Source organism: Achroia grisella, unplaced genomic scaffold (assembly GCF_030625045.1).
Source record: "Achroia grisella isolate CSIRO2021 unplaced genomic scaffold, CSIRO_AGI_Agris_v1 utg215, whole genome shotgun sequence".
In the NCBI taxonomy this organism is placed as follows: domain Eukaryota; kingdom Metazoa; phylum Arthropoda; class Insecta; order Lepidoptera; family Pyralidae; genus Achroia; species Achroia grisella.
This window is the reverse complement of record NW_026712713.1, coordinates 423,595-436,483: the sequence shown is the minus strand read 5'-3', so window position 1 is coordinate 436,483 and position 12,889 is coordinate 423,595. Positions and strand designations below refer to the sequence as shown.

The 12,889-nt window shown below is 31.9% G+C and overlaps 1 protein-coding gene across 1 annotated transcript in view; it reads left to right on the top strand.

Moving 5' to 3' along the window:
* LOC131842231 (myosin light chain kinase, smooth muscle-like) overlaps positions 1 to 12,889 on the top strand; it is a 40,529-nt gene that overhangs the window by 2,201 nt on the left and 25,439 nt on the right. The window contains exon 2 of the mRNA XM_059190766.1: positions 12,150 to 12,193. Coding sequence (XP_059046749.1) covers positions 12,160 to 12,193 — 34 coding nt within the window. The 5' untranslated portion in view covers positions 12,150 to 12,159. The remainder of the gene's footprint in view (positions 1 to 12,149; positions 12,194 to 12,889) is intronic.

Below are 12,889 nucleotides of genomic sequence, written 5' to 3'. Positions count from 1 at the left end.
ATTGAAAAAAATGGTTGCCTTTAGCACAGACAGCAACAAATAGAAGTCAAAACCAAGTATAACCTATAACTAAAGAACTACTCGTGAGATCGTAATTAAATTATATGTGAAGCAACATTTTTCAAATACACACTAAAAATTTAAAAATAAGTACAGACTAATAGAGAACATCGACCTCTTTTTGAAGTCGGTTCAAAATATGACTGAAATGGGCGGTACCATTTGAATACTTTTGCTTCTACTTTGTCACGACGGAGTCGAGAACAATAAATAGCAATAACACAGCATCTTAGTGACCTTAATTCATTAAGACAATGTGTAAAGATTGGAATTTATCGATAACTAGTTTAATGGCACAACTTCATCTGCTTCACACTTACTTGATGTTTATCATTACATTTCACCCAATTTACATAATATCTTTTTAAATTATAGCCTATGTGTTATTTTGATGTAAAGTTTCATCAAAATCCTTATCCATTATTCATCCATAATCACAAACTTTTAGCACAGACTTTAAGAACTTTAAGCAATAATATCTTTAAGTAAGTACGTACTTTGGTAAGATTTTAGTCGTCTTGAATGACTAGTTACCATTACGTCAGCTTGTTTACCATTACTGTTACATAAAAAAATGTATACGGCTCTTCCAAAAATTCAAGTTAATTGACAACTTCCTCCCTTTTGAAGTCGTTTTGTTTCTGTATAAATAATATACAAGTACTTTATGCTTCGTGGAATCGAACATATGTTTGCGAAAATTAAACCCGCTCACGTTGTCTGACAGCACAATCGTACGTGATAAGAATTGCAAATTCAAAATTGATTCCTGTTAAAGCTTGTTCACTTGGTTCATAAGAATACATTTCAATGACAAGTTAATTCATTAACAAACTAGCTGATCGGACAGTTGTTGTCCTGACTGAATACGTGAACTGTCAAAGGCTCGAATTTAATAAGTTTTCTGACAAAGTGTAACGCCAAAGTCATATAAATTAGCCTGTGTTTTGCATAGTGGTCAACAGTGAAATTATTGATTTTGGGACATGCTTCGTAATCAGTAGAGTTATAGCGTTCCAAAAGGGTCTCTAAAAGGGCGCGTCATGCGCTATGGCATGCTCGTCGCTGGCGGCACCTGATGGCTTCCAAAGTTTTGGAACGTTTTGGAACGAAGACAAATGCCTCCAGAACCGGCACTTGGACAAACGATTTTAATAATTATGAAGTGTAGGCCAAAACCAGTAAGTTCACTATAGACTACTATGCAAAATGCGGTCTAAGCTTGGCGTAACTATTAAATGGCGTCTCTTAAATGTATCCTTCCGTAAGAACAAGTTACTTAAATAAATGCCTAAATGTCATTGACATGCGAGTATATTCGTCATCCTTTGAATAAACAAGTCTGTTTTATTGTTTTTATTAACAAAACATGATTGACAGATGCACAACTGTAGGTATATTCTAAACGAGCTATTGTTTGGCTCATTTGGAATAGCCAGTTGAATTCATCAATAACAAAATCAGCGAGTTAATCAATACCACAATGTTCAAGCCATCCAAGTCTAATAAAAATTAAATAGAAACAAGAGTATCGAATAGAAGATTTTATTCGTAAATAAGGGCTATTCGTTATATAAGGGAGAGGGATGTTAGTAATTTAGATCATAGACTACTAGCAATGTACCTACTATATCGGGCTGAACACCACGCAATTATTCTCTATATACTGAAAAAGATTGAGGTTAATTTGTGTTGAAATCAGCACAGTGGAGTAATTGTTCTGATTTCATCCTCGTCCTTTCAGCCTCTTCTGATGTTCCACCAGCGTTAAAGCAGGGTCTGGTGCCCTAAAAATTGTTATATAGAAGAACTGAATTTTGTCTTAATAACATTAATATTGCACTAACAGGCAAGTATAATCCGTTGATGCATAAACAATCATCAAAAAATCAAAATCAAATCATCAAATTAAATATTTAAATTATTAACCGGGCCTTAATATAAATAATTCTATGGCAAATAAAGGTATTTACCTCTCTCGACGTTTCGACTAGGTTGCACTAGCCGTGGTCACGAGCTGACTGGAGCAACAGCGATCTCATTGTAGACAGGTGACAGCAGATTTTTCATCTACCGTCACAAGATTGTTCAACGAAAGTTCGCGACACACAGTACTCACGGTATCCGTACACTTATCGATTGTTGATGCTACTGAATTATGCTTAAATTTATTTATGACTGGATTCCATGCAGAAGATAATTTTAGGCCATTCTAATACGACCAAATTTATTTCAATGTGTAGATTTAGTACTTGTTACACATAAAAATTAACAATTAACAAATCTGCTCTTTTTTTAAATTGATTGTTAAAGATTTAAAAGGTCATTTGTATGTATCATAAATTATCTTCAACCTTCCACCTTCCTATCATAAATTATCAATATCAATTTCAACCAAAGATATTGAACTGATGGCATGTCAATGCCGTGGGTAATACTAGATACCTACCAGTCTAGTAACACCAGATGATTTTATTTAAGTCTTTATATCGAATATCACCCTTCACTAAACCTTACAAACTTGTACAAAATGTATTAGAACGCAACGTGGCCATGTTTCATACAATTATATGTCAAAGCATACAAAAATTGATTAATTGAAAATATTTCAAAATGGAATAATCTATACATATAAATAAAATTGGAGTGTCTGTTTGTAATATTCATATAACCGTTTTTTACTACAGGCATATGAATATAAATACGGTACATACACCAAAATAACATTTATTTTGTTTTATATTTTTTGTCTGTCCGTTTGTTCCGGCTAATCTCTGAAATGGCTGGACCGATTTTAACGGGACTTTTATTGGCAGGTAGCTGATATAATAAGGAGTGAATTAGGCTACTTTTATTTTAGAAAAATAATATTTAATTGCACGCGGCGAAGTCGCGGGTACAGCTAGTTAATAATAAAAATAATAACCTAATAGTACTTTATATTTTTATATTTTTCAAATCATTAATAACGGCTGATCCAAAATCAGAAATTATTAATTGATTCATGGACAGACCGACATAATCGTACCATAAGGATTCCGACCCACCTTTTTGATTCGGAAGTCTAAAAATGGCAACACTTCCCTATAACATTTATGGATTAACTAGACGTTGCCCCTGACTTCCGCTGCTTTTTCTAAGATTAAAGATAGACATATATACATGGTCCGACCTCGTGGTACTTAGCTTAACATCAAATTTTATTAAGATCCGTTTAGACGTTTAGTCGTTAGTCGTGAAAAGGCAACAAACAGACAAATCTTCGCATTTATTATGTTAATATATAAAAAAATTGTGTCACGTTGTTTGTCTGCGGAGGAATCCTAACTTCTGAGCCGATTTTGATAAAATTTTATATTCGTTTCGCTTGAGAATAGGATTATAGGTCTAAGGATAGGTTATCTTAACTGATAAGGGTGGCTCACCCCAAAAACAATATTCAATATTTTTTTTACATAATTTTTTTCTTTATTTTATTTATGATTCGCTTGTAAAATATAGACGCAATCCTAAATTTTCACCCTTGTACCATCAACCCCTATTTTTTAATAGCGATATTAATTTATATGGGTAAACAACGTTTACCGGAATAGGTAATATTAATTATATTGTAATATACGAAATAGGGATAATTTTATTACCTACTATTTAGTAATCTATAACTTGTATTGTAAATAGGTTATGAAATAAATAAACATTATTCTTATATTATGTATTTATTACCTTATTAATATAATTGATTACTTACATTTACCTCAACTACATTATATTTATAGAAAACAGGTTAACAATATTTCCATGTCAATATATAAGTTTCGGCTTCTGCAATCTACTAGTAATTATCAAAAATAGGTACAAAATAAAATTAATAAATACACAATCATCAATTTGTTGATATTATTATAATAAATCGTATTAATTCGTGTCCTTGTTTACGTGGTTAACATTTGCCTTATGAAAGTCTACGTAATTAGCATATATCTTACGAAACTTATATTTTGGATAAGTTTCTATTTTATTATATATTCAGTTCTCGTATAATTGCATACACCAAAAAATATTCTAGACCGCTTTTTAATTTTGCAAATGTCAAAATTAATTGAACTTGAAGTGACTTATATAATTATAACTACATTATTTTTCGTTTTTAGGGTTCAAAACGCAAATGAAAAGAGGTTCTTTCACCAATTTTATTGAGGTTTGCCTTTGAAAAAAGTTGTCTGTGAGGGAGATCTATCTAGCTATCGCACCTAGTTATTTCCGTCGTAAAGCAGCTTGCCTTATTCGAGGCTACTAATAGCCCGTATTATAAATACCTTATTTACTAATACACATATGTAATAAAAATATAAATATATCCCCGATCCCCGATACACCAGCCCTTTAGGCCAGTAGTCCTCCTTCATAACCCTAGAAACTCGCGTTGTGACTCTGGACTGGCATTGTAAGATTATTATAAGAGAAACTATAGGACACTGACGCAGTATAGCTTATTCCTTCGGAATGGCAACGCATAAGTGGTGTCATGTGTCACATGATATCATGGAGCCGAGGTGTTGTTTATGAATATATAGACATCAATTACCACTTACAATCAGATGACTCGTTAACTTGTTAGCCATTGCAGTTACATAAAAAAAAGATTAAATTCTATTGTTCTAATCAAAAATGAAATAGAAAATAAAAAAAACATAAATACATATTGTTTATGTTCATAGTAACTTTATTAATTCGTGAAATTAAATTTCTCCGCGTGGCAGTAACATACAGTTTTCGATGAAGATAACGTCTGGTCAGAAATAGCCCGTGGACGGCGCCGTCGCGCTCCGGCCACGGGTCTGCATACCGATCGAAAGAAATGGCACTTCTGCAGAAATAAAAATAAACCCAATAACTATTGTATTCATTATTATAGTATTGTTTTATAGAACTATGCTTATGTACCCAAATTTCAATGCATGTCTGCATAATGTATTTAAGAGCAGTGCATATCTGCAAAGGATATAGGTAAACAAATTATCTACCAGGGAGTGTCATTTGAGTAAACTTTTTGATGTTTATTTATTTATTTCCGACGAGATAAAATTATAATGCTACATTTCCATATTTAATATAATTATTATTTAATTCTTAGTTTAATTTTTTATTTTGTTTCATCTCTACAGTATGCCATAAAGGAACACGAAGCTGTGCCTAAATATAATAAAGAACCTCTATGTAATCCTTAAAATATTTTAAAAGGATTACACAGAGGTTCGTTTTAAAATATTTTATTGGCAGAAAATAAAACCAAAGTATAGAAGTGACAAGCGAACCTTTCTTTTAATTTGGTATGAATGATTTGTCTCCGTCTCAGATGGCTATAGACCATAAATAGAAGCACACATTATATGTCTAACAGTTCATTATGTAGTTACATGAGTGATGACAATAAACATCGCCTTTTATAGCGACCACAAAAAATATAGGTACAACATCTATATTAGTTTTGAACACATTGAACATCGAATTAACCAAAAGATTGAACACAATAAAGAGTTAGCTATATATAAGTTTATGAAGGAAATGACATAATAGTTGTTTTTTTTTAATTGATGATAATGGAATGGTGGACCCGCCTGCGTTTTACCCTAGCAAAGTACCAGTGTAGGATGATAAGATGAGCATGAGTTTAGGTCAGTTAGCCCATCGTGACAAATTTACAATTTTATAACGATGGTTTACAGGGAAACCACATAGAACCTTAACAGATTATATCAATGCCCTTCCCACCTTGAGCATGGCAGCGTCTTTACAGAGTACCTAATTAACAAGAAGTTGAAACAGTAGGCATCGTATAGGGATCGAAACCAAACCTGTACCTACTAACTAAATAACTACCAAATAATACTGTAATGGTTCCAAATAACGAAACAGTTTCCCACAAATAGTTCCTTTCTAAGTGAAGCGGTCTATGCAAAGAGTTGTTTGCAAATATGCAGTGCTAAAAATTGGTAGCAGTTTCATAAAAACGTTATTTTGTTTAAAGTGACGCAAGTCTGATATCTTGGACAACTGTACAACACAGTCCCAACAAGAGCGTTTCATGTGTGCTTTTTTTCGAGAAACGAGTTTGGAAAGCACATTCGGGTCGATGAACTCGTAACATTCTCCTTTACGAAGTCAGATTATAAACACCAATTTTAGTTTCCTAATTTGAAAATAATGTGTTTTTATATTTATATAACATTAGTCACTTTATTAGACAATTTATTAATCGTTATAGAAATAATCTATGAAAACCATATTCAGCGAGCAGCGTGTATATTAAATTTTATATTCCTCATTTGAAATTTGTCACTTATGTTCTTTATTACCACTAAAAATAAAATAGTATTTGTATGAATCTCCACACTATTGTATTAATACTAAAATACATTTATTTTTTATTATTCAATTTATCTATTTATTCAAAGTGTTGGACTCATGTGCAAACTAAAATATATTTTGTGTGAAATGCAATATTTTTTTTAAGAACCATTTTATGTTGTTACATATGTGGCTCGATTTTAATTAATTTAATGCATGCAATTAATTAAATGCAGTGTCGAATTTTATAAAACTTCGTATTAATGCCTTTATGATTTACATTAATTAATAATACAAATCTAATTAGATATAGTAAGAAGCAAGTATTGATTGAAATTGCATAAAAATGTAATTAAGCAGACACATATATCGATATGCACAATCTATATTTTATCACCAATATCATATATATAGGAATACATATACATTATATATATCTCAGATAAAATAATGATTAATATTTTTGTGCGGCGTAAATGTGTACCTACTAACAATGATGGAATTATTTTTAATAACCTTGCAAATGTTATCCACATGTACAAGATTTGTATGATTGTTTGTATCGGTCTGGGTGTGTATAATGTATTATTTAGAAAAAAAAAATCTATTACTTATATCAGTTATCTAATACCCCTAATACAAGCACTGCTTACTTTGGGACTAGATGGCGCTGTGTAAATTGTTCATTCCATATTATTATTAGGAAGGTTATGTAAAAATAATGTTTATAAATCATTTGGTATACGAATTGCGCATATTAATTCATTGATAGTGCTATCCATAGCAGTGTCGATGACGTATGGTCTCCAAGTTAGCAATGAGTAATGTATGCGGTCTTTGATGCCAATTTAGCGATTGACGGACGAATCAATGCACCACTCAGAATCAATTAGATTCAGTGCCAATTAACACTTCCTTGACAGTAGTCTTCGAAGGAAATTTAAAAATAAAATATATATTTTTAAATTGACAGTCGAAAGTGCTGGTCTTTGGAACAAATTTAAAATATATTAACTTTTTAATTCTATTTTTTAAACTGTCTCAGGAAAGTGTGCATAAAATGTGAAGTGTTTTAATAATTCCGTACTTTTATAGAGCATGTATTAAATGATATTTTCATGGAATCCGATCTAGTTCCAGTCTCGAGTTCCAAATATTTGACGCGTGGAATTTATAGGGCAAGTGTTGGAGTAGTGGAGTGTGATTAATTCGCAATACTGGGTTAGCGAGTTTAATATCGGCTTAACACTGAGATGAGTCCATTAGGAGTTTTGAAGAAAACCAAGCAACAGCTGTAAGTTTTTATCATTTCCGAAAATTGTGTAAACGATGCTATTTTGAAATATTTAGATGGTAGATATGATTATATGGGTAGATAGTGATAGATATAATACACATATATACATTGATATATAGATAAACAAAGTGTCTCATGAAATGTTATATTTTGTATGAAACATGAAGGTTATATAAATATTTTATATTTTGTTTAATAATTGTATAAATTTTATGTAAAACTTTTCTGTTAAATTTTAAAATTGATTTTAAATTTGAAACCAAACGACTTTTGTATCGCTTTGTCCTTATCTACATATGACTTCTCGGATAGCCATTCAAGATAATTTACACTAAGTATATATATATCTCTCTTTTTTACATAAGTATAGTAATAATAAAGTATATATTCTGTAGTTTCATCAAAATCCGTACTGTAGTTTTTGCGTGAAAGAGTAACAGAGATCCATACTTACAAACTTTCGTCTTTATAATAATATTAATAAATGTATTAATAACATTAATATAATAAATAATATTATTAAGATAGTACTTATATATATTTTTAATAAGTACTGTCCATGGCGCTTGCTAATCATTTAGGTTCCCATAAATGAAAGTGTTTTTAAAATTATTGATTTTTGAGTATCCATTAAAAATGAAAATCAAATCTTTCCTTTTTTAGAATTTTATTTTTATGTAATAGGAACGCTTACTAGTTGGTGGCCTACCTGAGTGGTAAATGTCGCCTATATACTATCACGTTACTTTAGATAAAGTGTATACCTATTTAGTTGACTAATGTCTTGTGTGTTAGTGCTGTTAGTAGAATAATTGTGTAAAAATAATACTCCTACAATTGACTCTATTACTAAATCGATTTCAATGAAGATGGAGAAAAAGGATAGGTAATTAAATATTATTTAAATTGACTAAACATTATTATTGAAACCTTCAAGAAGAGAGTTTATTCCTTCTTAAAAGGCTGACTGAAAGGCTGAAGGCGGCAATTCTCCTAGTGTTGCGGGTGCTTATGGGTGGCGGCATCAGGTGAGCCGCAAGCTCTTTTGCCACTTATGCTATAAAAACACTTAATAAAGGAGGACAATAAAGAGAATACACTGATACCATTATGAAAGCCATGACCACTCTGTTAATAGTTGTGACTATAATGTGGACTAATGAATGCTATCAATGTACCATGTCAGGTTGACCTCCACGCGATTCTCCCTGGAAACCATAATGATAATTGCCTAGTGAATTTGCCACGATGGGCAAACTGGCCTCATGCTCATCTTATCATCCTCCACCGATGCCCCGTCAGCCTAAACCGTCAGCGCAAGCGGCTGCACCATAACATTATCATAAATAAAAAAAATGTTTACGACGAAAGAAGAAGAAATTAAACGCACTACAGTTTTAATATGTTTATAGGATTAATGAACATAAAAGACGTCATGATTTTACTCGGACAAGGTCAGTACAGCCGACTATAAACAAAGATATTGGAGCATCTAGTATTTTTACATCATTTAATAGCTCACTTGTATTTCAACAGTTACCTATTTTTTTAAACATAAAAGCATAATACAACTTAACTATGTAATCGTATCTATTTAAATGATGTTTTTCAGAATCCGTTGAATTCAAATAGGCAAAGAGCATTGGCCATACTGCCAATAGTCATAGCTTTATAAATCCTAGATATACCTTACCTAAGATTTATAAAATTGAAAATGTAAGTCAGGTTATGTCATTTGTGTACTGTTCGTGGTCTTCAGAGAGCATATTGCATATGCTCTCTGTAGACCACAAACATTTTTTCAGTACATTTTTTTTTCAGTTGTTCATAATCCAAAAATTTCATGTTTATTATTAAAATAGAATGGGATTTATATTATTAAAAAAAATACAATATTTACGCAATTAAAAAAATGTTTAAAAAAATTAACTGCAGGAAATCATTGACAATTGATTGATTAACATCTACATAGTAAACAGATATGTTACACAATCAAATATACAGGCTGTTCCAGACTGGGAGGATGTAAATTTCTTTTAGATAGTAATAATAAGGCAAACAAATATTTAGATATTTTCCATATAAACAATACTTTCTGTACATGGAAAATTTATTGAAATATTGTGCAACTAGACGTACATACATTGTAGTACCACGTGCAATATAATATTTTCTCGTTTATCTCGAATGCGGTCAAGCCAATGGTCAAGCCGTCGACCTTTTGTACTATCAAGCACGTTGAAATCAATCTGCATAATACACACATAAAGATTTAATCTCGTTAGTTATATGGTGTCTGTAATTGACCCACTATTGCACATAAATGCATAGAGATGTCTATCTTATTTTTTTTTATAATTGGCAGTTTTTTTTACATTAATATGGTATAAGCATTTATTATATTCAATAATAAGATCTTAATGATATTTGATGTGAAAATAACACAACAACTCTAGGTTAGGACAATTCACATAGAGCTGTCTAGTCTCACTAATTGTATTGTGGGCACTAGACAACTGATAGAAATACTAAAATACATTTTTTTTATGTAAATACGTACGTATTATATATTATGTATTTATACAAAAAACACTGATACCAATAAATAACAATCACACCCATAAGTACAATTGGATTATGCGAGGAATCGAACCCGCAACTATCGGAAATAATGGCGTGCTGAACCCCTGGACCAAGGCCGACAATGTAAACAATATCCAAACCTAATTATAGCAATAAAAAAATTTCCAATCAACCTTCAAACAAAATTCAAATTTAAAATGTAAATATATGGTTTCATTTATGTTGTACCCGCCAGCGGTAAAGACAATTTATTTCGAATTTCTAGTACTGGATTGGCGGTAGCAGTCTCTTACAGCTTCGAAGGATAAAATCCTTTACGTTCTGTGCATTGCAAATAATATCGAACTAACCACTTGTAAATTATATAGGTTGTTTCTAGCTTCAACGTCGATACACTACACAACCTTGCCCCATTTGTCGCTTCGTCGTCGTTTAATCTCCCAGTTTTTATATTTTTAATCAACTTTACGTGTGCTGTTCCAATCTCGTTGTATTTTTATGTGATAACGATTATCTCGTTATCAAACAAACTCGTGATATTATGTAATTACCTATTTACGACATTCACCTTGCTTGCCATACCAGTTATTTAAAAATACTTATTCACTAATATGAAGTAAGGAGAATCATCATCTGCTTCTTCCTTATCCTATTTATTTGGGGTCGGCGTAATATGTATTACTCCCTGTTCTTAACATATCATCTTTCACACAGTCCATCCATCACTTTTTCGGCCTTTCTCTGCCCTTATAGTCATCCACATTCATATGTAACACCTTTCTTAAAATATTATCTTCATTCGTACGCATTACATGCCCATACACAGAGAAATGAGCATAAAATAATAATGTATTAAGTGTTCTCTCTATTATTGAAAGGATTTTTTATCAAAGGGCAAACATGCAAACTGATGGTAACAAACAACCGTCATCTACATATTTATGTTGCTCCACGAATATCAAGTCGTTATGGAATTAGTGGAATCGCATTCATTTTCATTCCGGAGTACTACGGTGTTACGCTTCTTTATCTTAAAAGATAAAAAGAGCGTAGCCTCGTAGCTCATACCCGGCGGCTCACAAGGGCTCGCAGGAGACCGTGCTCCTGCTGTACCCTAATATCATTACTACATTTCTCCGAATATCTTCAAACGCATGTTAAAAGCAAGCTCCTAGGCGACTGAAAGCGCTGAGACTGGTGTAGCCAGGCAGAAGATACTTAGAATTAAAAAAGCTAATAATTAGTACAACTGAAATAATATCGCAAAGTCGTAAAGAATATGATGCAATGTGTTATAATGTAGACATATGGTCGTTTGTAAATAGATGACCCATTTACTCTTTAGTTGTATCTTTGATGCACTTGGTGCATGCATACCCATGCATTAATCAATATTACGAGAAAGGGGACAGTGTTTTATGTAACAAAAGACAACGAAGTCTCGAGTAAGGTGATAATATAAGAAAGTAATTAAACTCAATTTTTGCTTATGAGTTAACGAATCAATGAAATATTTAATAGCAGGAGGGATATTACGGATATTGTTATTAACTAAATATTTTAGAATTTACATATATAATTTTAAGATTTTTGTCGGGTGTCATATGCAATCCACCATCATGAACTATGACTACTGGTCTAAGTTACTGGCCTACTGCATTAGTGTTGTAACCACAAAAACAATTATTATTATTATTTTATATATATGTTAATATATACTATATGGGGGATAAAGTTGTCGAAATAATTAAAATAGGTACTTAGGGATACTCTGCTATAAGTAAAATGAATCACGGTCTTGTTAATATGTGTCTTGTTAATATCATTTCTAGATAAAAAATGTTCATCTATTTTGTTGCAGATCGTTAAACATGATCCACGTGGACGAAACGGACCCTGTTGGGGGTAAGTTCACCATATTAATGCATAAAATTTGTTTATAAACATTCAATTGCACTATTGTTAACGAGGTAGAATTTGTACAGTCGGTCAATCGGTACCCACTATGAAACTCCACTACACATCACTTCCGACATGTGGTTGTAGCCTACTCATGCATAAACGAAATATCTCCTTTGAAAAGTATACACTATATCCTGAAAAAACCATTGCTCCTAAGAATATCCTTCAATTCTTGTCCCTAACGGTTCTAGGTGGCGATCTTTGAAAAAAGGGCGAGCACTATATATGTAGGTCGCAGTACTGCAGGTCTAAAGCAGTGACAATAACCAAACCCATAAATAAATAAGATGTACCTATCTCTGACTCAACTATTTCAGTTGCCTAGCAGCTTGCTTTATAAGCTGTATTTCGGATGTGGGGTGTGTACAATTAAGCAATGGAATTACAGGATAAGAAGTCTAATGTAGATGGGTGATGAACCTACTACCGCGGTGCTGTCTCTCACATCTATTTGATATGTTAATGGAGTTTATTTCACCGAAGAATAATTTGATAAGTATCACAGTATTGCTTATTCAATTGCACGATGACTATTATTATTATTATCACAGGGAGGGTTTATTATTTTTTCTTAGATTTAGATAATAATTTTGTATTTTAATTTCCAGACAATAGTTATTGTTAAGAATAAATAAATAG